At 41.4% G+C, this 26,710-nt stretch overlaps 1 protein-coding gene across 2 annotated transcripts; it reads right to left on the bottom strand.

Annotated features, from left to right (window-relative positions):
* Positions 1 to 474: 474 nt before the first annotated feature.
* On the bottom strand, positions 475 to 4,639 carry LOC109787160 (equilibrative nucleotide transporter 3). 2 transcript variants are annotated; one of them, XM_020345718.4, is made up of 10 exons: positions 4,185 to 4,639; positions 3,283 to 3,362; positions 3,078 to 3,182; positions 2,538 to 2,693; positions 2,299 to 2,442; positions 2,084 to 2,189; positions 1,585 to 1,760; positions 1,338 to 1,498; positions 981 to 1,239; positions 475 to 830 (listed from the first exon to the last, which is right to left on the bottom strand). In XM_020345718.4, exons 2-10 carry the CDS (start codon positions 3,322 to 3,324, stop codon positions 723 to 725), a joined length of 1,257 nt encoding a protein of 418 aa, XP_020201307.1. In that variant the 5' UTR covers positions 3,325 to 3,362; positions 4,185 to 4,639; the 3' UTR covers positions 475 to 722. The 2 variants fall into 2 exon arrangements, with proteins under 2 accessions (XP_020201307.1, XP_020201311.1); XM_020345722.4 differs by lacking the exon at positions 4,185 to 4,639 and adding an exon at positions 3,653 to 3,990.
* Positions 4,640 to 26,710: the final 22,071 nt, after the last annotated feature.

Here is a 26,710-nt window from a genome sequence, read left to right as displayed (position 1 = left end):
TGTTTGTCCATCTGAGCGTTGTTGTGGCAATTTCTTTGTGTGCCCCCTTCTCTTACATGAAACGATAATATTCCAGTACTATTGATTCATTTGTTATTTAACACCATTGCTAGCAACTAAATTAGTAAGTTTCAGGGAGGGGGGGGGGGGGGGGGGGTCCCTTTATGTGCGTCAAACAAAAAGGTTGGTTCTTTGGCAGAAAGAACTCTTTTATAGATTGCCTTGGATAATGAGTTGTTTTAGGTTTGGTGAGTTTAATTATTAGTTTCTCTTCTTTTATCTCTCACTGGTTAGAAGCAACCATTAATATTTTAAGATGACATAAGCTCGCTTTATCGTGGCACTATAATTGGACCTAACTCCACTATTTATTTCAGACTTGTGGTTAAGATAAATTTGATGTTTTGGTTCAACGAGTCATGAATATGCCGTCCAATATGGTAAGCAGGGGAAGACAGCCCTAGGGGCTAAACATAAAAGGGGAGCTAGAAAGGATACATCGCATGTCGCAGCAAAGTTATTTACAAACATGAACAGATTAACATTTAAAATCTCTTTTGAGAAAGAAGATGAACAACCACTCGGAATACACCACTGTACTGCAGCATCCTTGTTTCGGCAACCACCTATCTACCTATGGAGCAAGAAAGATCGCCAGCATTAGCGCGCTTCCCACCCGACACCGAACGAATCGCGCAGACCAAACAGCGGAGAGTGCTCGACTACCAGCCCTTGCCTATCAGCCACATCCAGTCGAGCACGACGCCGGAGAATATGCCGCCGAGGAGGCACACCACGAGCACGTTCCCCAGAGCGTTCTGCTCCGGCCCCTGCACAACCAAAAAACCAATGTTCAACATACAGCTCAGATCCTCATGACAAACATTTACTGTACTATGATGTTTGCATCGACAAGGAACAAACGTTTTCTTTCTGAACACTGCATTACGATGTTTGCATCGGCAAGGAAGGAGACTTGCCTTGTACCCATTTGGCGCTTCAGCGAGGACGCACACGGTGAGGTAGCCATTGGTCAGTCCCAGAAAGGACGTGAGGAAGATCATGTACCCTTGGTCGCCATACTTGGCCGTGAAGTAGAACGCAGGGATGAACAGGAAGCGCGCCAAGATGGCGACCATCAGGCCCTTCCGGTTCGTCAGCTTCAGGCATTTGATCAGTGGTATGTACCTACCAATCAGATCTAACACATTGTACATCGTGATCAGCACAAGTGCGTACCTGAATTTTATCAGAACAATGACATGTCAGATACTGGACAATACTCCCAGGTAAATTCTGCAGAAGTAGGTGCCAGGTACAAGTGCAAGAAAGATTACCATGTTCCCAGGCCATGTGATCCAGTATCTTCGGATAAAAATCCAGGGAAGATTGATAGAGTCAAGACATATATCAGGAAGATATCCAAAGCATAGTCTATATTCTGCATCAGCAGCTCCTTGGTGCTTAAACGTTCGTGCTTTTGGGTATCCTCCTCAACCTGTGAATCAGTATATCAACATTTCATTCTCATGGCAAAGTCGTAGAAGATTCATTGTAGGCATTGGTATGATCAGAGAGACAAACCTGCCTATCTTGATCAGTTTTGATTCCTGCAGCAGCAAGGTCGCTGCCAACAGTCTTGCTCCCTTCAGAGGCTGCCTTTTGGCGGTAGTACTTCACGATGGGTAATTTGGGAAAGACAAATGCGTATAGGAGGAGGCAAGCTAGCTCGAACATGCATGTTACCGAGAAGAATAGCACTGCACAAAAAATCATACATGAATTGGTTATGCACATGCATGGTGCGATATTTTAGGAGATCTGCAAGTAAGATTGTAACAAGCACCTAAACATTCTAGTAGAAAGTTATATGAGCAAGTTCTGAAATGGATTTCTTTACGTTGTCACTGATGACTGTTATGATCATAGTGGATTTATAGCATTCTGCTATTCTTAAATTTTTATCACAATTTTACTGAATCTGCATTTGTTGATGAGATTGGGCTGTGTGCTCATATAGGTTGGCAGAGATGTCTCGCATTATCCAAAAATAATAATATATGTTGATGAGATTTCGACGTACTAGCTCCATTTCGAAGACCATTTTGTGAGTTCTCGAAAGCTGCCTTTGTAATTAGTCTCAAAGCTGATGTTATAACTCCTGAAGCAGCCAAGCCTGACAGGAAGGACTGCAATTCCAATAGATGATTTACGTCATGAAAGGTAAATTATTCTCAGTCTGAGACATGAAAAAGTTAACCAAACATCACAAAGTACAATAATAGACCAAAAAGTAACCTGAATGAACTCCGGGCACATCAAAGAAAGGTCGCCAACCAAGCCACCTTGAACAAGCGCATCAGATGTCCCAAAAAAGGCACTGATTATGCATACACCAATGTATGCTGGAATTCCACCATGTCCTTTAGTACCAACGTCCAGCTACAATAAGAAAAATGATTTACATGAGCTGCCATACTGGCACATCAATGTTATTCTTTTCCTTCCAGGCAAAAGGCAATACCCAATATACTTACCAATATTAATGCGAAAGAGCTAAGGAAGAAAAGTGCAAAACCAGCTAGGTTTCTCTTCCTCGTGTTCATCGTTGCTTCATAGTATGCAAAGAAGCAGGTGAGTCCAAAGGCAAAAGGCTGGTATACTAGTGTAAGAACTCTTGTCGGATGGTAATTCTGCAGATAGATATCGTAGGTCAAATGTCATTGTACGTAATAAAATCTGAATGTTTGACACAACAAATTCTGCAAAACGAAGGGATCAAATTGGCATCTCAGTTCAACAAGTTAAGACAGTGCAAGGTAGAAATGATAAACCGCGTCATTAAAATGAGTAAAACTAACAATTCTTAATTTACCCAAACACACCAAGCGAATCCAGAAGGACGCTTTTAGCTTATATAAAAAGAAGTGCTAGAATCAGGCTACTGAATACTACTGGCTTCGTTCAGATCATCAATTAAACAATCTACTGCAACATTCAAAAGAAACGAAACGAGACGCACTTTTGCGTACATATTTTAATCAAAAAGCAACTGAGTTTCACAAGCAAACACATACCGGGAACAGAGAGACATAGTAATCCTCGATGGTGAGCATACTGTTCCAGGCAAATAGGCTCCCATTTCCCAAGAAAAAACAGACAACTATACCCCAGAACTTCCCCTGTCAAACACGAGCAGCAGCAGTCAGCACAAAACCCTCAAATCAAAGTTGATAACAGTGCAATAACCATCAGATGAACCTGCAGAACGAAGGAAAATACCTTAACTGCAGCTTCCCCGCCACCTGCTACCTCGAGGCCCATGATAACCGAGTTCACCTGCCTATTCAAAGACGGCAGCACTGCAAAGAGTTGTATGCAACTGGTTCAGAGACGAGGACTAAAGAATGCATGAAACTGGTGTTTCAACACCTGAAGATTTCGTTCGTCAGAGTTTCAGAGAAAGAAGCAGACGCCTGCACAGCGCAAGCAAAACTTTGCCCGGCAACAGAGTTCGTTGCAAGATGCTAGACACTTGCACACAACAAGAAACTAATTCGTTTCTCACCAAAAAAAAAACAAGAAACTAATTCTGCTCTCTAACTTTATAGAAGTGTCTAAATCCGCAGGTATCTAAAACTGGAGTTTGAACCTTCAAGGGCACCAATTCCCCGGTCAGTTGTAGTAGGAATCCGGGCCTCGGGACCTAAGAAGCGAGCAATTCACGCCATGAATCCGATTTAGCGCCGCCAGGACTGGTGCCGTTCCATCTTTGTCTCAGCGGTGGGCTTCGTTGGAAACTCCATTACGGCATCAACGCAGATCGACCCGTGCCTTACACGATCGAACGATGATGGGTGGACTACGGACAGCACGCAGCAACCAAATCGGCAAGTAATAGCGCATTGATTTGGGTTATGATTGCTCGCTGCCGGAGAAAAGAAAGAATCGATCCCCAAGAAACCCGTGAAAGAAAATGACAACCCATCCAACTCCAATCAAAACCACTAGGATTTCTTGCCAGGAAAAAAAAAAGAAACCCAATCCAAGACAGTCCAGTACCAGCAGGCCTCGTTGGTTGGACCCCGTCGCCGTCGGGTTGCGAGGAAAAAACGAATGGAAACCGGGATGGGACGAGGAACTCGGAGAAGAAGAGGCGGGTTACGGGAGAGCAGAGCACTGACCGGAGGGAGGAGGGGCAGACCAGACAATCTCCGGCACGGAGCGCGCGGCGGCCGGCGGTGGCGGCCAAGGCGAGGGGAGGAGGCGGGGCGGGATCTGTGGGCTCGTGGTCCGCGCGGCCGTGTATATATAGTGGCTGTTGAGATTTACGAATGCCAGTTGAGATTTACGTGGGAATCTTTTAACTCTCGTTGACAGCTCGCTCGTGGGAATCTTTGAGTATCCTCAAGCCAACGTGTATGACGTGCGGGCACCGGGATCAGTCGGGCATGAGTTCATCCGGAAGAAGTATTAGACGGCGACAAATTGCTGGATAGGATAATCGGACGGCGTAGCAGGTTCAGACTGTCTTCTGCCCGGCGCGTGTTCCTACTAAGAAGTCAACCGGCGCGTGTTCGCGGGATTATTTTAGCAGTATAGGATAGGACGCAACCAAAGGGCGCGACCGGTCGCGCTATAGTGAGAACGATCGGCCCGACCCCTTTTTGCCCTCCTTCAAACTCTGTTGCTGCTGTTCAAAAAGGAAAAACTCTGCTGCCAATGTTCTCCTCTCCCCGTTCAAATTATGATGTTAGAAGCATCTACAGTCAACTTGGCACATCCGACCCTCTAAGAGCATCTACAGCCACATGACAAATATGACCTCTCAAACATCCGCGAGCGCGTCCGCGGACAGTGACCGGACACGCCTCAAATTTCAATTGTGGCATACAGACATCTCATACTAGATCCTCAAATCGATACAAAGACATGCAAACTAAAATAAACCTACGTGCTACGTCGATCAACTAGCTACTCGTCGTCGGAGATGTCGACAATCTCCGTGCCCGGCGCCGGTAGCATGGGGGACAGCTGCAGCTCCGCCTCCTCTGGTACCTCCGGCTGCTCCGCTCCGGCCTCCTCCGCCTCTATCTCCACGTCGAGCTCGTCGAAGAGCGCGTCGGTCTTCGCCTGCCGCTGCAGAGGAACGCCCGGTTGGCCTCCACATAGGCCTCATCCTAGAGGGACTCCAGGATGGCCTGCTGCTCGGCCATTGATACGTCCATTTTGCATCATGCTTTTATATTGATATTCATGCATTATGGGATGTTATTACACATTCTAACACAATATTTATGCCTTTTCTCTCTTATTTTACAAGGTTTACATGAAGAGGGAGAATGCCGGCAACTGGAATTCTGGACTGGAAAAGGAGCAAATATTATAGACCTATTCTGCACAACTCCAAAAGTCTTGAAACTTCACGGAGAGTCATTTTGGATTTAATAAAAAAATATTGGATGAAAAACCACCAGAGGGGGGCCACCTGCCATCCACAAGGGTGGGGGGCGCGCCCTACCCCCTGGGCGCGCCTCCTGCCTTGTGGGCCACCTGGCACGCCCTCGATGCCCATCTTCTACTATATGGTGTGTTTTGACCTGGAAAATCAGAAGGAAGCTTTCGGGACGAAGCGCCGCCGTCTCGAGGCGGAACCTGGGCAGAACCAATCTAGGGCTCCGGCGGAGCTGTTCTGCCGGGGAAACTTCCCTCCGGGAGGGGGAAATCGAAGCCATCGTCATCACCAACGATCCTCTCATCAAGAGGGGGTCAAATCTCCATCAACATCTTCACCAGCACCATCTCCTCTCAAACCCTAGTTCATCTCTTGTATCCGATCTCTGTCTCAAAACCTCAGATTGGTACCTGTGGGTTGCTAGTAGTGTTGATTACTCCTTGTAGTTGATGCTAGTTGGTTTATTCGGTGGAAGATCATATGTTCAGATCCTTAATGATAATTAATACTGCTTTGATTATGAACATGAATATGCTTTGTGAGTAGTTACGCTTGTTCCTAAGGACATGGGAGAAGTCTTGTTATAAGTAATTATGTGAATTTGGTATTCCTTTGATATTTTGATGAGATGTATGTTGTCTCTCCTCTAGTGATGTTATGTGAACGTCGACTACATGACACTTCACCATGATTTGGGCCTAGGGGAAGGCATTGGGAAGTAATAAGTAGATGATGGGTTGCTAGAGTGACATAAGCTTAAACCCTAGTTTATGCGTTGCTTCGTAAGGGGCTGATTTGGATCCATATGTTTCATGCTATGTTTAGATTTATCTTAATTCTTCTTTCGTAGTTGTGGATGCTTGTGAGAGGGGTTAATCATAAGTGGGAGGTTTGTCCAAGGAAAGTCAGCACCCAAGCACCGGTCCACCCACATATCAAATTATCAAAATAACGAACGCAAATCATATGAGCATGATGAAAACTAGCTTGACAGTAATTCCCATGTGTCCTCGGGAGCGCTTTGCTTTATATAAGAGTTCCCCCAGGCTTGTCCTTTGCTACAAGAAGGATTGGGCCATCTTGCTGCACCTTAGTTACTTTTGTTACTTGTTACCCGTTACGAATTATCTTATCACACAACTATCCGTTACCGATAATTTCAGTGCTTGCAGAGAATACCTTGCTGAAAACTACTTGTCATTTCCTTCTGCTCCTCGTTGGGTTCGGCACTCTTACTTATCAAAAGGACTACGATAGATACCCTATACTTATGCGTCATCAAGACTCTTTTCTGGCGCCGTTGCCGGGGAGTGAAGCGCCTTTGGTAAGGAAACATTTATATAGTGTGCTGAAATTTACTGTCAGTTGTTACTATGGAAAATAATCCTTTGAGGGGCTTGTTCGGGGTATCTTCACCTCGAACGGAAGAGCAAAGAGTTGGTCCTCAACCTACTGCACCTACTGAAAATATTTATTATGAAATTCCTTCGGGTATGATAGAGAAACTACTAGCTAATCCATATGCGGGAGATGGAACATTACATCCTGATATGCACCTAATCTATGTGGATGAAGTTTGTGGTTTATTTAAGCTTGCAGGTTTGCCCGAGGATGATGTCAAGAAGAAGGTCTTCCCTTTTATCTTTGAAGGGAAAGGCATTGACATGGTATATGCTATGTGATGATATTGGATCATGGAACTACAACCGATTGAAATTGGAATTTCATCAGAAGTTTTATCCTATGCATCTGGTTCATTGGGATCAGAATTATATCTATAATTTTTGGCCTCGTGGAGGAGAAAGTATCGCTCAAGCTTAGGGAGTCTTAAGTCAATGTTATATTCATGCCCCAATCATGAGCTTTCAAGAGAAATTACTATCCAGAATTTTTATGCTCGACTTTCTCATAATGAACGATCCATGCTCGATACTTCTTGTACTGGTTCTTTTATGAAGAATGATATTGAATTCAAATCGTATTTATTGGAAAGAATTAAACGCAACTCTGAAGATTGGGAACTCGACGAAGGTAAGGAGTCAGGTATAAACCTTAAGTTTGATTGTGTTAAATCTTTTATGGATACCGATGCCTTTCATGATTTTAGCACTAAATATGGACTTGACTCTGAGATAGTAGCTTTTTTGTGAATCATTTGCTACTCATGTTGATCTCTCTAAGGATAAGTGGTTTAAATATCATCCTCCCATTGAAGTGAAAGTAGTAGAACCTATTAAGGTTGAAGAAGAAACTATTACTTATAATGTTGATCCTATTGTTCCCACTTCTTATATTGAGAAACCATAAAGGATCATGTTAGAACTTCAACTATGGTTCGTAAGAGTTATACTAGAACACCAACACCCCCTGGGCAAATTAAAGTTGAACCTAGTATTTCTATGGTTAAAGATCTCTTGGTTGATAACATTGATGGGCATGTTATATATTTCTGTGATGAAGCTGCTAGGATTGCTAAACCTAATGTTAAAGATAGACATAGACCTGTTGTTGGCATGCTTGTTGTTTCCGTTAAAATAGGAGATCATTGTTATCATGACTTATGTGATGTGGGTGCTAGTGTGAGTGCAATACCTTATACCTTATACCAAGAAATTATGAATGATATTGCACCGGCTGAGATAGAAGATATTAATGTTACTATTAAGCTTGCCAATAGATACTATGTCACCAATTGGGATAGTTAGAAATGTTGAAGTCTTGTGTGGGAAAATTAAATACCCTACCGATTTTCTTGTTCTTGGTTCCCCACAAGATGATTTTGTCCCATTATATTTGGTAGACCCTTCTTGAATATTGTTAATGAAGGAAATATGCCCTAGAGGCAATAATAAAGTTGTTATTTTATATTTCCTTATTCATGATAAAGGTTTATTATTCATGCTAGAATTGTATTGATTGGAAACCATAATACATGTGTGAATACATAAACAAACAACGTGTCCCTAGTGAGCCTCTACTAGACTAGCTCGTTGATCAAAGATGGTTAAGGTTTTCTAACCATGGACATGAGTTGTCATTTGATAATGGGATCACATCATTAGGAGAATGATGTGATGGACAAGACCCATCCGTTAGCTTAGCATAATGATCATTCAATTTTATTGATATTACTTTCTTCATGTCAAATACATATTCCTTCGACTATGAGATTATGCAACTCCCGGATCCCGGAGGAATGCATTGTGTGCTATCAAATGTCACAACATAACTGGGTGATTATAAAGATGCTCTACAGGTATCTCCGAAGGTGTCTGTTCACTTGGCATAGATCAAGATTATGATTTGTCACTTCGAGTACCGGAGAGGTATCTCTGGGCCCTCTCGGTAATACACATTATAAGCTTGAAAGGAAACGACTAAGGAGTTAGTCATGATATGATGTATTACGGAATGAGTAAAGAGACTTGCCGGTAATGAGATTGAACTAGGTATGAAGATACTGACGATCGAATCTCGGGAAAGTAACATACCGATGGACAAAGGGAATTACATATGTTGTCATAATGGTTCGACCGATAAAGATCTTCGTAGAATCTGTGGGAGCCAATATGAGCATCCAGATTTCGCTATTAGTTATTGACTGGAGAAGTGTCTCGGTAATGTCTACATAGTTCTCGAACCCATAGGGTCCGCACGCTTAACATTCAATGACGATATTGTATTATATGAGTTATGTGATTTGGTGACCAAATGTTGTTCGGAGTCCCGGATGAGATCACGGACATGACAAGGAGTCTCTAAATGGTCGAGAGGCAAAGATTGATATATAGGACGATGGTATTCGGACACTGGAAGTGTTCCGGAGGGTACCGGGTACATATTGGATCATCGAAAGGGGTTCCGGGCACCCCCGGCAAAAGATATGGGCCTTATGGGCCAAGAGGGGAAACGGACCAGCCACAAGGGGCTGGTGCGCCCCCATATGGGCCGACCAAAGAGGATAAGGAAAGAGGTGAAGGGAAAAAGGAAAAGTAGGAAGTACTACTTCCTTCTTCCCCCTTTGTTTCCCCCTCCGGCAATTTATGGAAGGGGGCGCCACTTGGGAAAACCCCAAGTAGGATTCAAAACCTACTTGGGGCACCCCATGGCTGCCTTCCCTCTCCCTCCAACCTATATATGTGTGAGGGGGCGCCCTAGCACAACACAACATCAATTGTTAGCCGTGTGCGACGTCCTCCTCCATAGTTTACACCCCCGGTCATACTCTCGCGGTGCTTAGGCGAAGCCCTGCAAGGATCACTTCACCATCAGCGTCACCATGCCATCGTGCTGACGGAACTCATCTACTACCTCGACACCTTTCTGGATCAAGAAGGTGAGGGACGTCACCGAGCTGAACGTGTGCAGAACTGGGAGGTGTCGTACGTTCGGTGCTTGATCGGTCGGAGCTTGAAGAAGTTCGACTAAATCAACCACGTTGTCAAACGCTTCCGCTTACGGTCTAAGAGGATACGTAGACACACTCTCTCCCCCTCGTTGTTATGCATCTCCTAGATAGATCTTGCGTGAGCGTAGGAACATTTTTTAAATTGCATGCTACGTTCCCCTACAGTTAATGCTAAGATAGACTGTGAGAAAGATATTGTTATTGTCAGTTTAGGGGATATGTCTCATGATTTTAATTTTTCTAAATTTTGTAAACAACCCCATGATAAATAATTGCCTATTAAGGATGAAATTATTGGTCTTGCTTCTATTTCCGTGCCTCCTACTGATCCTTTAGAACAATATTTCCTAGACCATGAAAATGATATGTTTATGAATGAAAGAAAGGAATTAGATGAAATATTGTTTAATCAAGGACCTATTTTGAAACACAATTTGCCTGTTGAAATCCTTGGGGATCCTCCTCCACCCAAGGGTGATCCCATGTTTGAGCTTAAACAATTACCTGATACTTTGAAATATGCTTATCTTGATAAAAAAGATATATCATGTTATTATTAGTGCTAACCTTTCAGAGCATGAAGAAAAGAAATTATTTAAAACTCTGAAGAAGCACCGTGCCGCTATTGGATATACTCTTGATGATTTTAAGGGCATTAGTCCCACACTATGTGAGCACAAAATTAATATGGAGCCTGATGCTAAACCAGTTGTTGATCACCAACGACGGTTAAATCCTAAGATGAAAGAAGTGGCAAGAAATGAAATACTAAAGCTTTTGGAGGCAGGTATAATTTATCCTATTGCTGATAGTAGATGGGTAAGTCCCGTTCATTGTGTCCCTAAGAAGGGAGGTACTACTGTTGTTCCCAACGATAAGAATGAATTAATTCCACAAAGAGTTGTTACAAGTTATAGAATGGTAATTGATTTTTGCAAATTAAACAAAGCTACTAGAAAAGATCATTACCCTTTACCTTTCATTGATCAAATGCTAGAAAGACTATCCAGACATACACATTTTTGCTTTCTAGATGGTTATTCTGGTTTTTCTCAAATACCTGTGTCAAAAGAGGACCAAGAAAAGACCACTTTTACTTACCCTTTCGGTACTTTTGCTTATAGATGTATGTCTTTTGGTTTATGCAATGCACCTGCTACTTTTCAAAGATGTATGACTGCTATATTCTCTGACTTTTGTGAAAAGATTGTTGAGGTTTTCATGGATGATTTCTCCGTTTACGGAACTTCTTTTGATGATTGCTTAAGCGAGCTTGATCGAGTTTTGCAGAGATGTGAAGAAACTAATCTTGTTTTCAATTGGGAGAAGTGCCACTTTATGGTTAATGAAGGTATTGTCTTGGGGCATAAAATGTCTAAAAGAGGTATTGAAGTGGATAAAGCTAAAGTAGACGCTATTGAAAAGATGTTGTGTCCTAAAGATATCAAAGGTATAAGAAATTTCCTTGGTCATGCTGGTTTCTATAAGAGGTTTATTAAAGACTTCTCTAAAATTTCTAGGCCTCTCACTAATCTCTTGCAAAAAGATGTTCCTTTTGTTTTTGATGATGATTGTGTAGAAGCATATGAAATACTTAAGAAAGCCTTGATCTCTGCTCCTATAGTTCAGCCACCTGATTGGAATTTACCCTTTGAAATTATGTGTGATGCTAGTGATTATGCTGTTGGAGCTGTTCTAGGGCAAAGAGTTGATAAGAAATTGAATGTTACCCATTATGCTAGTAAAACTCTAGACAGTGCCCAGAGAAATTATGCTACTACTGAAAAAGAATTTTTAGTAGTTGTTTTTGCTTGTGATAAGTTCAGATCTTATATTGTTGATTCCAAAGTAACTGTTCACACTGATCATGCTGCTATTAAATATCTTATGGAAAAGAAAGATGCTAAACCTAGACTTATTAGATGGGTTCTCTTGCTGCAAGAATTTGATTTTGATATTATTGATAGAAAAGGAGCTGAGAACCCCGTTGCAGACAACTTGTCTAGGTTAGAGAATGTTATTGATGACCCACTGCCTACTGATGATAGTTTCCCTGATGAGCAATTAGCTGTCATAAATGCTTCTCGTAATACTCCATGGTATGACGATTATGCTAATTACATTGTTGCTAAATTTATACCACCTAGTTTCACTTACCATCAAAAGAAAAAGTTTTTCTATGATTTAACACATTACTTTTGGGAGGACCCACACCTTTATAAAGAAGGAGTAGATGGTGTTATTAGACGTTGTGTACCTGAGCATGACCAGGAACATATCCTACGCAAGTACCACTTCGATTCTTACGGAGGACACCATGTTGGAGATAGAACTGCACACAAGGTATTGCAATCTGGTTTTTATTGGCCTACTCTCTTCAATGATGCTCGTAAGTTTGTCTTGTCTTGTGATGAATGTCAGAGAATTGGTAATATTAGTAGACGTCAGGAAATGCCTATGAATTATTCACTTTCTATTGAACTATTTGATGGTTGGGGCTTTGATTATATGGGACCTTTTCCTTCCTCTAATGGGTATACACACATTTTAGTTGTTGTTGATTACGTTACTAAGTAGGTAGAAGCTATTCCAACTAGTAGGTGATGATCATAACACCTCTATTAAAATGCTTAAAGAAGTTATTTTCCTGAGGTTTGGAGTCCCTAGATATTTAATGACCGATGGTGGTTCACATTTTATTCATGGTGCTTTCCGTAAATTGCTTGCTAAATATGATGTCAACCATAGAATTGCATCTCCATATCATGCTCAGTCTAGTGGTCAAGTAGAGTTGAGCAATAGAGAGATTAAATTGATTTTGCAAAAGACTATTAATAGATCTAGAAAGAATTGGTCTAAGAAACTTGATGATGCATTATGGGCCTATAGAACTGCTTATAAAAATCCTATGGGTATGTCTCCATATAAAGTGGTTTATGGAAAGGCTTGTCACTTACCTCTTGAACGAGAACATAAAGCTTATTGGGCAATCAAAGAGCTCAACTATGATTTCAAACTTGTCGGTGAGAAGAGGTTATTTGACATTAGCTCGCTTGATGAATGGAGAACCCAAGCCTATGAGAATGCCAAGTTGTTTAAAGAAAAAGTTAAAAGATGGCATGACAAAAGGATACAAAAGCGTGAGTTTAATGTAGGTGATCATGTTTTGCTATACAACTCTCGTTTAAGATTTTTTGCAGGAAAGCTTCTTTCTAAATGGGAAGGTCCTTACATTATCGAGGAGGTCTATCATTCCCGTGCCATCAAAATAGCGCCGAAGGCACAAATCCTAAGGTGGTAAACGGTCAAAGAATCAAACATTATATCTCAGGTACTCCCATAAATGTTGAGACAAATATAATTAATACCATAACACCGGAGGAGTACATAAGGGATACTTTCCACGACGTTTCAGACTCCAAAAAGGAATAGGTATGTGGTACGGTAAGTAAACCGACTCCAAAACTGTTCTAATAGCAATTTTTCTCCGTTTTGGAATATTTTAAAAAATAGGAAAATTAAAAGCAGTCCAAAAGAGACACGAGGAGACCACAAGGGTGGAGGGCGTGCCCTACCCCTTGGGCGCGCCCCCTGCCTTGTGGCCACCTCGTGTGCCCTCTGGACTCTGTTTTCTTGCACAATACTTCTTTTGGTCGGTAAAAATTAATTATATAATCTCCTGAAGGTTTTGACCACCGTACCACGACAAAATCCTCTGTTCTTGTTTCGAGTTGTTTTTCTGACAGATCTAGATCACCATGACGTCTCCAAGCGCCCCCAAGGACAAGTTTTTCGAGAAGGTCATCAACCCCTACCTTGCGGAGGTGCTGCAACACCCTCAAACCATTGAGATGCGTGAGGGGGTGCTGCACATCCGCGATGTTGAGGGGCCAAAGAAGACCGGAAGCGTGGAGACAAGACTCAAAGCAATGGAGCAGCAAGTTTTCAAGTGTCAAGGGATGGTGGAACGTGGACTCAACGCCAATCACTTGATCATCGCGGAGTTCACCAACAGCCACAAGCTGGATGCCAAGAACGTCGGGGAGGCCATCTTCAAGCTTCATGAGAAAATCGAGCATCTCCAAGCCTAGACCTATCACCCGCAAAACAAAACTATGAGTATGAATACAGATTTAAGAGGATGAGTTTGGCTGCAGATTTGAGGATCCCGGAGACTCGTTCATCTTTCTATGATGGCGAGCCTATGTCTTGGAAGATGGAAGACAAGCCTACTACATCAACAATTCCATCATCACCACCTCCGAAGAAAAAGACATAAATACATGGGTATGGGCACTCCCCTTGGCAACTGCCAAGCTTGGGGGAGGTGCCCCGGTATCGTATCACCATCACATATTTACTTTTATCCTTTTCTTAGTCCGATCCTTTTAGTTATATCTTGATCTAGTAGAACAAAAAAAATTCAGTATGATCTAGCTTTGAGTTTTGTTTCGAGATCTATCTATGTAATCGAGTCCGTGAGCTATATGATAAAGAGTAGTTTTGAGTTAAGGGTTTTGCTTTCTTGTTATGATCTTGAGGGATTTAAAGAAAGAATAAAAAGAAATAAAAAGATCATATATTGATCTTATGGAGAGTAATGACTTCACATATAAAAAGTATGATGAATAAAAGTTGTTGAGAGAGTTGACAAACATAGTTTTGGTCATTGTTGCAATTAATAGGAAATAATAAAGAAAAGAGAGGTTTTACATATAAATATACTATCTTGGACATCTTTTGTAATTGTGATCACTCATTAAAACATGACATGCTAAAAAGTTGAGGTTCGACAAGGAAGACAACATAATGGGTTATGTTTTCTTATATCCGAATACAAGTTATATTGTCATGGATCCTCCAACATGTTGAGCTTGCTTTTCCCTCTTATGCTAGCCAAATCCTTTGCACCAAGTAGAGATACTACTTGTGCATCCAAACATCCCTTAAACTATTTTTGCCATGAGAGTCCACCATACCTACCTATGGATTGAGTAAGATCCTTTAAGTAAGTTGTCATCAGTGCAAGTAATAAAAATTGCTCTTTAATTATGTATGATCTATTAGTGTGAAGAAAATAAGCTTTATACGAACTTGTGACATGGAAGAAATAAAAGCGACAGACTGCATAATAAAGTTCTTTATCACAAGCGGCAATATAAAGTGACGTTCTTTTGCCTTAAGATTTTGTGCATCCAACCATAAAAGCGCATGACAACCTCTGCTTCCCTCTGCGAAGGGCCTATCTTTTACTTTTATCTTCTACCCTTATACAAGAGTCATGGTGATCTTCACCTTTCCTTTTTACACTTTTTTCCTTTTGGCAAGCACTATGTGTTGGAGAGATCCATATATATATATATATATATATATATATATATATATCCACTCAGATGTAGGTTATCATAAAGTATTATTATTGATATTACCCTTGAGGTAAAAGGTTGCGAGGTGAAGCTATAAGCCCCTATATTTCTCTGTGTCCGATTGAAGCTTTGGACCCATAAGTATCGCGTGAGTGTTAGCAATTGTGAAAGACTAAATGATAGTTGAGTATGTGGACTTCTAAAAAGCTTTCAAATTGACTCTTTCTGATGTTATGATAAATTGTAATTTCTTCATTGACTAAGATCATAGTTTGTTAGTTTTCAATGAAGTTTTTGATTCATACTTTACCTTGTGAATGAATTGTTACTTTGGCATAAAGAAATTATATGACAATATATGTTGCTGTTCTAAAGGTGATCATGATGCCCTCATGTCCATATTTTATTTTATCGACACCTCTATCTCTAAACATGTGGACATATTTTTCGATTTCGACTTTCGCTTGAGTACAAGCGAGGTCTAAGCTTAGGGGAGTTGATACGTCCATTTTGCATCATGCTTTTATATTGATATTTATTGCATTATGGGATGTTATTACACACTCTAGCACAATACTTATGCCTTCTCTCTCTCTCTTATTTTACAAGGTTTACATGAAGAGGGAGAATGCCGACAGCTGGAATTCTGTGCTGGAAAAGGAGCAAACATTAGAGACCTATTCTGCACAACTCCAAAAGTCCTGAAACTTCACGGAGAGTCATTTTGGATTTAATAAAAAATATTGGGCGAAGAAAGCACCAGAGGGGGGCCACCTGCCATCCACAAGGGTGGGGGGCGCGCCCCCTGCCTTGCGGGCCACCTGGCAGGCCCCCGATGCCCATCTTCTGCTATATGGTGTGTTTTGACCTGGAAAAAAAATCAGAAGGAAGCTTTCGGGACGAAGCGCCACCGTCTCGAGGCGGAACCTGGGCAGAACCATTTAATCTAGGGCTCCGACGGAGTTGTTCTGCCGGGGAAACTTTCCTTCCGGGGGGGGGGGGGGAATCGAAGCCATCGTCATTACCAACGATCCTCTCATCGAGAGGAGGTCAATCTCCATCAACGTCTTCACCAGCACCATCTCCTCTCAAACCCTAGTTCATCTTTTGTATCCGATCTCTGTCTCAAAACATCAGATTGGTACCTGTGGGTTGCTAGTAGTGTTGATTACTCCTTGTAGTTGATGCTAGTTGGTTTATTCGGTGGAAGATCATATGTTCAGATCCTTAATGATAATTAATACTCCTCTGATTATGAACATGAATATGCTTTGTGAGTAGTTACGTTTGTTCCTAAGGACATGGGAGAAGTCTTGTTATAAGTAATCATGTGAATTTGGTGTTTGTTTGATATTTTGATGAGATGTATGTTGTCTCTCCTCTAGTGGTGTTATGTGAATGTCAACTACATGACACTTCACCATGATTTGGGCCTAGGGGAAGGCATTGGGAAGTAATAAGTAGATGGCGGGTTGCTAGAGTGACAGAAGCTTAAACCCTAGTTTATGCGTTGCTTCGTAAGGGGCTGATTTGGATCCATATGTTTCATGTTATGCTTAGATTTATCTTAATTCTTCTTTCGTAGTTGCGGATGCTTGCGAGAGGGCTTAATCATAAGTGGGAGGTTTGTCCAAGGAAGGGCAGCACCCAAGCATCGGTCCACACACATATCAAATTATCAAAGTAACGAACGCGAATCATATGAGCATGATGAAAACTAGCTTGCCAGTAATTCCCATGTGTCTTCGGGAGCGCTTTGCTTTATATAAGAGTTCGTCCAGGCTTGTCCTTTGCTACAAAAAGGATTGGGCCACCTTGCTACACCTTAGTTACTTTTGTTACTTGTTACCCGTTACGAATTATCTTATACATAACCATCTGTTACCGATAATTTCAGTGCTTGCAGAGAATACCTTGGTGAAAACCGCTTGTCATTTCCTTCTGCTCCTCGTTGGGTTTGACACTCTTACTTATTGAAAGGACTACGATAGATCCCCTGTACTTGTGGGTCATCAGCCATCTCGTCGGACTGGACGATGGCGAACTTCGCCTCCGCCTGCTCCATGTTGTAGGCTGGCACCTGTTGGTCCGGCTCCTCCGCCGCCTCCGCGTCCTCCACCTCCATTGGAGTCATCTCCTCATCCTCCCCCTCTTCCCCCGGCTGCTCCTCCTCCTCCGGCTCCGACGAGTCCGGAGACAGCCCGCCAGCGATGCGGGCGGCGCGCGCGACTTTCTCGTAGCGACGCTCCGGCGTCATCACGGCATAGTAGGTGATCTTGCTCTGGACCATGGTGGAGTGTCGTAGCGTGAACAAAGTGTTGGAGCGGGAGAGGGGGGAGGTGGATGGGCTCGGACTGGCAACGTGATGTCTACTACACAACCTTCTTCTTGTAGACGTTGATGGGCCTGCAAGTGCACAGGTTTGTAGGACAGTAGCAAATTTCCCTCAAGTGGATGACCTAAGGTTTATCAATCCGTAGGAGGCGTAGGATGAAGATGGTCTCTCTCAAACAACCCTGCAACCAAATAACAAAGAGTCTCTTGTGTCCCCAACACACCCAATACAATGGTAAATTGTATAGGTGCACTAGTTCGGCGAAGAGATGGTGATACAAGTGCAAAATAGATAGTAGATAAAGGTATTTGTAATCTGAAATAATAAAAACAGCAAGGTAACTAATGATAAAAGTGAGCGTAAACGGTATTGCAATGATAGGAAACAAGGCCTAGGGTTCATACTTTCACTAGTGCAAGTTCTCTCAACAACAATAACATAGATAGATAATATGACAAGCCCTCAACATGCAACAAAGAGTCACTCCAAAGCCACTAATAGCGGAGAACAAACGTAGAGATTTTGGTAGGGTACGAAACCACCTCAAAGTTATTCTTTCGGATCAATCTATAAAAGAGTTCGTACTAGAATAACACCTTAAGACACAAATCAACCAAAACCCTAATGTCACCTAGATACTCCATTGTCACCTCAAGTATCCGTGGGCATGATTATACGATATGCATCACACAATCTCAGATTCATCCAACCAACATAAAAGTACTTCAAAGAGTGCCCCAAAGTTTCTATCGGAGAGTCAAGAACGTGTGCCAACCCCTATGCATAGGTTCCCAATGTCACGAAACCCGCAAGTTGATCACCAAAACATACATCAAGTGGCACATGATATCCCATTGTCACCACAGATAATCACGGCAAGACATACATCAAGTGTTCTCATAAAAGACTCAATCCAATAAGATAACTTCAAAGGGGAAACTCAATTCATCACAAGAGAGTAGAGGGGGAGAAACATCATAAGATCCAACTACAATAGCAAAGATCGGGATACATCAAGATCGTGCCATAGATGGAACACGAGAGAGAACACGAGAGAGAGATCAAAACACATAGCTACTGGTACATACCCTCAGCCCCGAGGGTGAACTACTCCCTCCTCGTCATGGATAGCGCCGGGATGATGAAGATGGCCACCGGTGATGGGATCCCCCTCCGGCAGGGTGCCGGAACGGGCTCCCGAGAGGTTTTTGGTGGCTACAGAGGCTTGCGGCGGCGGAACTCCCGATCTATCTTCTGTTCTGGAAGTTTTAGGGTACGTACGTATATATGGGTGAAAGGGGTACGTCGGTGGAGCTACGGGGCCCCACGAGGTAGGGGGGCGCGCCCCCCACCCTCGTGGGCAGCCCGTATCTCCCCTGACATGCACTCCAAGTTCCCTGGGTTGCTTTCCTTCCAAAAATAACTTCTCCAGTTGATTTCGTTCTGTTTTGACTCCGTCTGATATTCCTTTTCCTCGAAATACCGAAATAGGCATAAAACAACAAATCTGAGCTGGGCCTCCGGTTAATAGGTTAGTCCCAAAAATAATATAAAAGTGGATAATAAAGCCCAATATTGCCCAAAACAGTAGATAAAGTAGCATGGAGCAATCAAAAATTATAGATACGTTGGAGACGTATCAAGCATCCCCAAGCTTAATTCCTGCTCGTCCTCGAGTAGGTAAATGATAAAAAAGAATTTTTGATGCTGAGTGATACTTTGGCATAATTTCAATGTAAATCTTCTTAATTGTGGCATGAATATTCAGATCCGAAAGATTCAAGACAAAAGTTCATATTGGCACAAAAATAGTAATACTTCAAGCATACTAATAAAAGTAATCATGTCTTCTCGAAATAGCATGGCAAAAGAAAGTTCATCCCTACAAAATCATATAGTTAGGCTATGCTTCATTTTCGTCACACAAAGATGTTCCCAACTTCTATACCCCCGATGACAAGCCAAGCAATTGTTTCATACTCAAATAATCTCAAACTTTTTCAACCTTCACGCAATACATGAGCGCGAGCCATGGATATAGCACCATGGGTGGAATAGAATATGATGATGGGGATTGTGTGGAGAAGACAAAAAAGGAGAAAGTCTCACATTGACGAGGCTAATCAACGGGCTATGGAGATGCCCATCAATTGATGTCAACATGAGGAGTAGGGATTGCCATGCAACGGATGCACTAGAGCTATGAATGCTCAACAAAAGAAAACTAGTGGGTGTGCATCCAACTCGCTTGCTCACGAAGACCTAGGGCATTTGAGGAAGCCCATCATAGGAATATACAAGCCAAGTTCTATAATGAAAAATTCCCACTAGTATAAAAAGACAACTTATGAGACTCACTACATGAAGAACAAGGTGCTACTTTGAAGCACAATATATGAGACTCACTACATGAGGAACAAGGTGCTACTTTGAAGCACAAGTGTGGAAAAAGAGATAGTAGCATTGCCCCTTTTTTTGGGCCTTCCTTTTTTTTCTTTGGCCTTTCTCCTTTTTTTGGGCAATGCTCTAATAATGATGATCATCACACTTCTATTGATTACAACATAAGGATTACAACTCGAAACTAGAACAAGATATGACTCTATATGAATGCCTCCGGCGGTGTACCGGGATGGTGCAATGAATCAAGAGTGACATGTATGAAAAATAATGCATGGTGGCTTTGCCACAAATACGATGTCAACTACATGATCATGCAATGGCAATATGACAAAAGTAATGTATGTCATGATGATGATGATGGAAGTTGCATGGCAATATATCTCGGAATGGCTATGGAAATGCCATGATAGGTAGGTATGGTGGCTGTTTTGAGGAAGATATAAGGAGGTTTATGTGTGATAGAGCGTATCGTATCACGGGGTTTGGATGCACCGGCGAAGTTTGCACCAACTCTCAAGGTGAGAAAGGGCAATGCACGGTACCGAAGAGGCTAGCAATGGCGGAAATGTGAGAGTGCGTATAATCCATGGACTCAACATTAGTCAAAAGAACTCATATACTTATTGCAAAAATTTAGAAGTCATCAAAAATCAAGTACTACGCGCATGCTCCTAGGGGGATAGATTGGTAGGAAAAGACCATCGCTCGTCCCCGACCGCCACTCATAAGGATGCACAAGCCAGGTACACTTCATGTTTCAAATTTGTTACACAACTTTAACCATACGTGCATGCTACGGACTTGCAAACTTCAACACAAGCATTTCTTTGAATTCATAATCACCCAACTAGCACGACTTTGATATTATCACCTCCATATCTCAAAACAATTATCAAGCATCAAACTTATCTTAGTATTCAATTCACTCAAAAGAAAGTTTCACATATCTTGAATACCAAGTATATTAATATTAAGCAAATTACCATGCTATTAACGAATCTCAAAATAATCTAAGTGAAGCATGAGAGTTCATCTGTTTCTTCAAAGTAAAACTACCACCATGCTCTAAAAGGTATAAGTGAAGCACTAGAGCAAATGACAAACTACTCTGAAAGATATAAGTGAAGGTCAATGAGTAGCTAAATAATTATGCAACTATATGAAGACTCTCTCTCATTTAAGAATTTCATATCTTGATACTTTATTCAAACAGCAAGCAAAGCTAAAGAAAACTACATTGCAAGGATAGCACAACTCATGTGAAGAAGCAAAAACTTAGGCTCAACCGATACTAACCGATAGTTGTTGAAGAAGAAAGGTGGGATGCCTACCGGGGCATCCCCAAGCTTAGATGCTTGAGACTTCTTGAAATATTATCTTGGGGTGCCTTGGGCATCCCCAAGCTTGAACTTTTATGTCTCCTTAATTCCTCTCATATCATGGTTTCTCTTTTTATCAAAAGCTTCATTCACAACAAACTCAACAAAAACTCGTGAGATAGGTTAGTATAAACCAATGCAAAACCTTATCATTTTCTACTGTAACAAATCACTAAAATTATTATTAAACATTTCATACCAAATGTCTCTGCATATTTAATACTCCTATCCTCAAATAGGATCATTAATCAAGCAAACATATGCAAACAATGCAACCATAACAGCAATCTGCCAAAACAGTACAGTCTGTAAAGAATGCAAGAGTATCAATACTTCCCTGACTCCAAAAATTATGAACTAAAATTCCCACTGTAATAAATTTATCAGAGCTCAATATGTAAAAAGATTCAACATTATACCACTCTCTGACTTTTCTAGGGGATTTTTGCAACAGCGGTAAACTTTCTGTTTTCAAACAGCAACATGTATACTAGCAAAATAAGCATGGCAAAGGCTATCCTTGACTTATTTATTGAAACTAAAGATGAAAAACACTAATCTAAATAACAGGAAGCAAAAACTAACAGAAGAAATTGACGCTCCAAGCAAAACACATATCATGTGGTGAATAAAAATATAGCTCCAAGTAAAGTTACCGATGAACGAAGACGAAAGAGGGGATGCCATCCGGGGCATCCCCAAGCTTAGGCTCTTGGTTGTCCTTGAATATTACCTTGGGGTGCCATGGGCATCCCCAAGCTTAGGCTCTTGGTTGTCCTTATTCCATAGTCCATCGAGTCTTTACCCAAAACTTGAAAACTCCACAACACAAAACTCAACAGAAAACTCGTAAGCTCCATTAGTATAAGAAAATAAAACAACCACTTAGGTACTGTAATGAACTCATTCTAAATTCATATGGGTGTAATATCTACTGTACTTCAACTTGTCTATGGTTCATACACTATTTTACTAGCCATAGAGTCATCAAAAATAAGCAAACAACACATAGAAAACAGAATCTGTCAAAAACAGAACAGTCTGTAGCAATCTGTATCAAACGTATACTTCTGGAACTACAAAAATCCTACCAAATTAGGAAGTCCTAAGAAATTTGTGTACCAATCCAGAGCAAAAAGAATCAGATCAGAAGCACGTTTCTGTGAATAAACAAAACTAATTTACTGGGTGCAAAAGTTTCCGATTTTCAGCAGGATCAACACAACTATCATCGTAAGCCATCCTAAAGGTCTTACTTGGCACTTTATTGAATAAAAAGCTATAAAACATGATTACTACAGTAGAATAATCATGTGAACACACAAAAACAGTAAAGATAAATATTGGGTTGTCTCCCAACAAGCGCTTTTCTTTAATGCCTTTCTAGCTAGGCATGATGATGATGATGATGCTCACATAAAAGATAAGAATTGAAATATAACGGAAGCATCATGAAGCATATGACTAGCACATTTAAGTCTAACCCACTTCCTATGCATAGGGATGTTGTGAGCAAACAACTTATGGGAACAATAATCAATTAGCATAGGAAGGTAAAACAAGCATAGCTTCAAAACTTGAAGCACATAGAGAGGAAACTTGATATTATTGCAATTCCTACAAGCATATGTTCCTCCCTCATAATAATTTTCAGTAGCATCATGAATGAATTCAACAATATAACCAGCACCTAAAACATTATTTTCATGATCTACAAGCATAGAAAATTTACTACTCTCCACATAAGCAAAATTCTTCTCATTCGGAATAGTGGTAGTATCATAAGAGACTTGAACACTAAAAATTGTTTCCACATTAAAAGAGTAATGTTCAGAAAAAGGGTAATCATAATCATGACAAGATTTGTAAATATAATCATCACTACTTTTTATAGCATAAGTTTCATCTCAATAATCATCATAAGTAGCAACTTCGTTCTCATCATAATCGATTGAAACCTCTCCCAAGATAGTGGAATCACTAAATAAAGTTGACACTCTTCCAAATCCACTTTCATATTCATCACAACAAAATTCAACATCCTCCAAAATAGTGGGATCACTACTTCATAAAGTTGACACTCTTCCAAACCCACTTTCATCAATATAATCATCATACGTAGGAGGCATGCTATCATCATAACAACTTTGCATATCAAAACTTGGGATGCTAAAAATATCATCTTCATTAAACATAGCATCCCCAAGCTTGGGACAAACATTAATTTCAGCAAATAAATCCTCAAATATTTCATCCTCATCAAACATAGCTTCCCCAAGCTTGGGCTCTTTCATATCATAAGCATAATCACTCTCATCATTAAAAATATTGATAGCACCAACGGTATAGCAATTATCATCATCACAATGAGTAGTAGGAGCAACATCATTTGGGAGGGATACCTTTCTACCTTTGTTGCTCCTTCTTTTCTTTTTCTTCTTCACATTATGTGTGGGTTCAACCTTCCTCTTTGAGCTCCTTATAGATGAGATTGGCTGAATAGAAAGCTCCTCCTCGTTACCTGATTCATCATAAGAAATAATAGGAGGATATTGGGAAGTCTCTTCCCTTTCATTAGTATTCTTTTCATCTTCTATTTGTTTTATTTTCTTTATGTAATTGGCAATATAAGGATTTTCAATGCAATTCACCGCACAATACATATAAATTTCTTCTACATCAAAATGAAGAATTCTATCAAGGGCAAATTCTGGAATAATCTTAGTTATACGTTTTATTTCTTCATAACCCAAGAGCAAACTAAGCTCGTTATGATGTGCAAGGGAAATCAAGTCATCACAATTTTTGGACACGATACGATCATGAAACAATTTGCATTGGGTACTAAAATGATCATGTTCATTGCAAAGTTCACAAGTATGGCTAAGAAAAAATAAATTTTCAGCACATGCATCTAGCCTTTCTTGCAACCATTTAGTTTCTAAGTACTTATGCCTCTTTCAATATCTATCTTCCCTATTTGGTGTGTCCTTGCAAGCCCAATGCACTCCACAAAAATTGACATGCTTATAGGAGGCATTTTCATCATAACTAGTGCAATCATCATTAGCATCATGGATATTCAAAGAATTCGTACTAACAACATTGCAATCGTGCTCATCATTCAAAGATTTAGTGCCAAACAATTTAGAGATTTCTTCTTCTAGCACTTGATCACAATTATCCTTTCCATCATACTCACAAAAGATATGAAAAAGGTGAAGTGTATGAGACAAACTTAACTCCATTTTTTGTAATTTTCTTTCATAAACTAGACTAGTGCTAAAACAAGAAACAAAAAGATTCGATTGCAAGATCTAAAGATATACCTTCAAGCACTCACCACCCCGGCAACGGCGCCAGAAAAGAGCTTGATGTCTACTACACAACCTTCTTCTTGTAGACGTTGTTGGGCCTGCAAGTGCACAGGTTTGTAGGACAGTAGCAAATTTCCCTCAAGTGGATGACCTAAGGTTTATCAATCCGTAGGAGGCGTAGGATGAAGATGGTCTCTCTCAAACAACCCTGCAACCAAATAACAAAGAGTCTCTTGTGTCCCCAACACACCCAATACAATGGTAAATTGTATAGGTGCACTAGTTCGGCGAAGAGATGGTGATACAAGTGCAAAATAGATAGTAGATAAAGGTATTTGTAATCTGAAATAATAAAAACAGCAAGGTAACTAATGATATAAGTGAGCGTAAACGGTATTGCAATGATAGGAAACAAGGCCTAGGGTTCATACTTTCACTAGTGCAAGTTCTCTCAACAACAATAACATAGATAGATAATATGACAAGCCCTCAACATGCAACAAAGAGTCACTCCAAAGCCACTAATAGCGGAGAACAAACGTAGAGATTTTGGTAGGGTACGAAACCACCTCAAAGTTATTCTTTCGGATCAATCTATAAAAGAGTTCGTACTAGAATAACACCTTAAGACACAAATCGACCAAAACCCTAATGTCACCTAGATACTCCATTGTCACCTCAAGTATCCGTGGGCATGATTATACGATATGCATCACACAATCTCAGATTCATCCAACCAACATAAAAGTACTTCAAAGAGTGCCCCAAAGTTTCTATCGGAGAGTCAAGAACGTGTGCCAACCCCTATGCATAGGTTCCCAATGTCACGAAACCCGCAAGTTGATCACCAAAACATACATCAAGTGGCACATGATATCCCATTGTCACCACAGATAATCACGGCAAGACATACATCAAGTGTTCTCATAAAAGACTCAATCCAATAAGATAACTTCAAAGGGGAAACTCAATTCATCACAAGAGAGTAGAGGGGGAGAAACATCATAAGATCCAACTACAATAGCAAAGCTTGGGATACATCAAGATCGTGCCATAGATGGAACACGAGAGAGAGAGAGATCAAAACACATAGCTACTGGTACATACCCTCAGCCCCGAGGGTGAACTAGTCCCTCCTCGTCATGGATAGCACCGGGATGATGAATATGGCCACCGGTGATGGGATCCCCCTCCGGCAGGGTGCCGGAACGGGCTCCCGAGAGGTTTTTGGTGGCTACAGAGGCTTGCGGTGGCGGAACTCCCGATCTATCTTCTGTTCTGGAAGTTTTAGGGTACGTAGGTATATATGGGTGAAAGGGGTACGTCGGTGGAGCTACGGGGGCCCCACGAGGTAGGGGGGCGCGCCCGGGGGGGTGGGTGGGTGCGCCCCCCACCCTCGTGGGCAGCCCGTATCTCCCCTGACGTGCACTCCAAGTTACCTGGGTTACTTTCCTTCCAAAAATAACTTCTCTAGTTGATTTCGTTCCGTTTTGACTCCGTCTGATATTCCTTTTCCTCGAAATACTGAAATAGGCATAAAACAGCAAATCTGGGCTGGGCCTCCGGTTAATAGGTTAGTCCCAAAAATAATATAAAAGTGGATAATAAAGCCCAATATTGCCCAAAACAGTAGATAAAGTAGCATGGAGCAATCAAAAATTATAGATACGTTGGAGACGTATCACAACTCAGAGAGGGGAGAGTGGGTTGGGTTAGGAGTGCGGGATGCCGGCCAGCTTAAATAGAAGGATTTCGTCTTGGGCAGTGAGCGGGAGCGGCACCACGTGACGTTCACACCGCGACGAGGGACGCAACGTCCGTAGGACTGCCGGGTTTTCGGGCATTTCCGTGTGGGGCCATGCCGTCAGGTCGGCGTGGCAGGCGCGCCCGGGCGCCCCCATATCCACCCCATATTTGGATATAGGGGTGCCGGTCAGCCCGGGTGTTTGAGGGTCGTTTGAGGGGCCCGTCTGGGTCAAAAAATCATGACCGGACAATGATCGGGCGCCAGCCCAGGCTTATGAGGCAGGTTTAAGAGGTCCGGTTA

The sequence above is a fragment of the Aegilops tauschii genome, chromosome 2 (assembly GCF_002575655.3).
Source record: "Aegilops tauschii subsp. strangulata cultivar AL8/78 chromosome 2, Aet v6.0, whole genome shotgun sequence".
NCBI lineage: Eukaryota > Viridiplantae > Streptophyta > Magnoliopsida > Poales > Poaceae > Aegilops > Aegilops tauschii.
The sequence above is the reverse complement of the archived record's forward strand: the minus strand, read 5'-3'. Positions and strand labels throughout refer to the sequence as shown.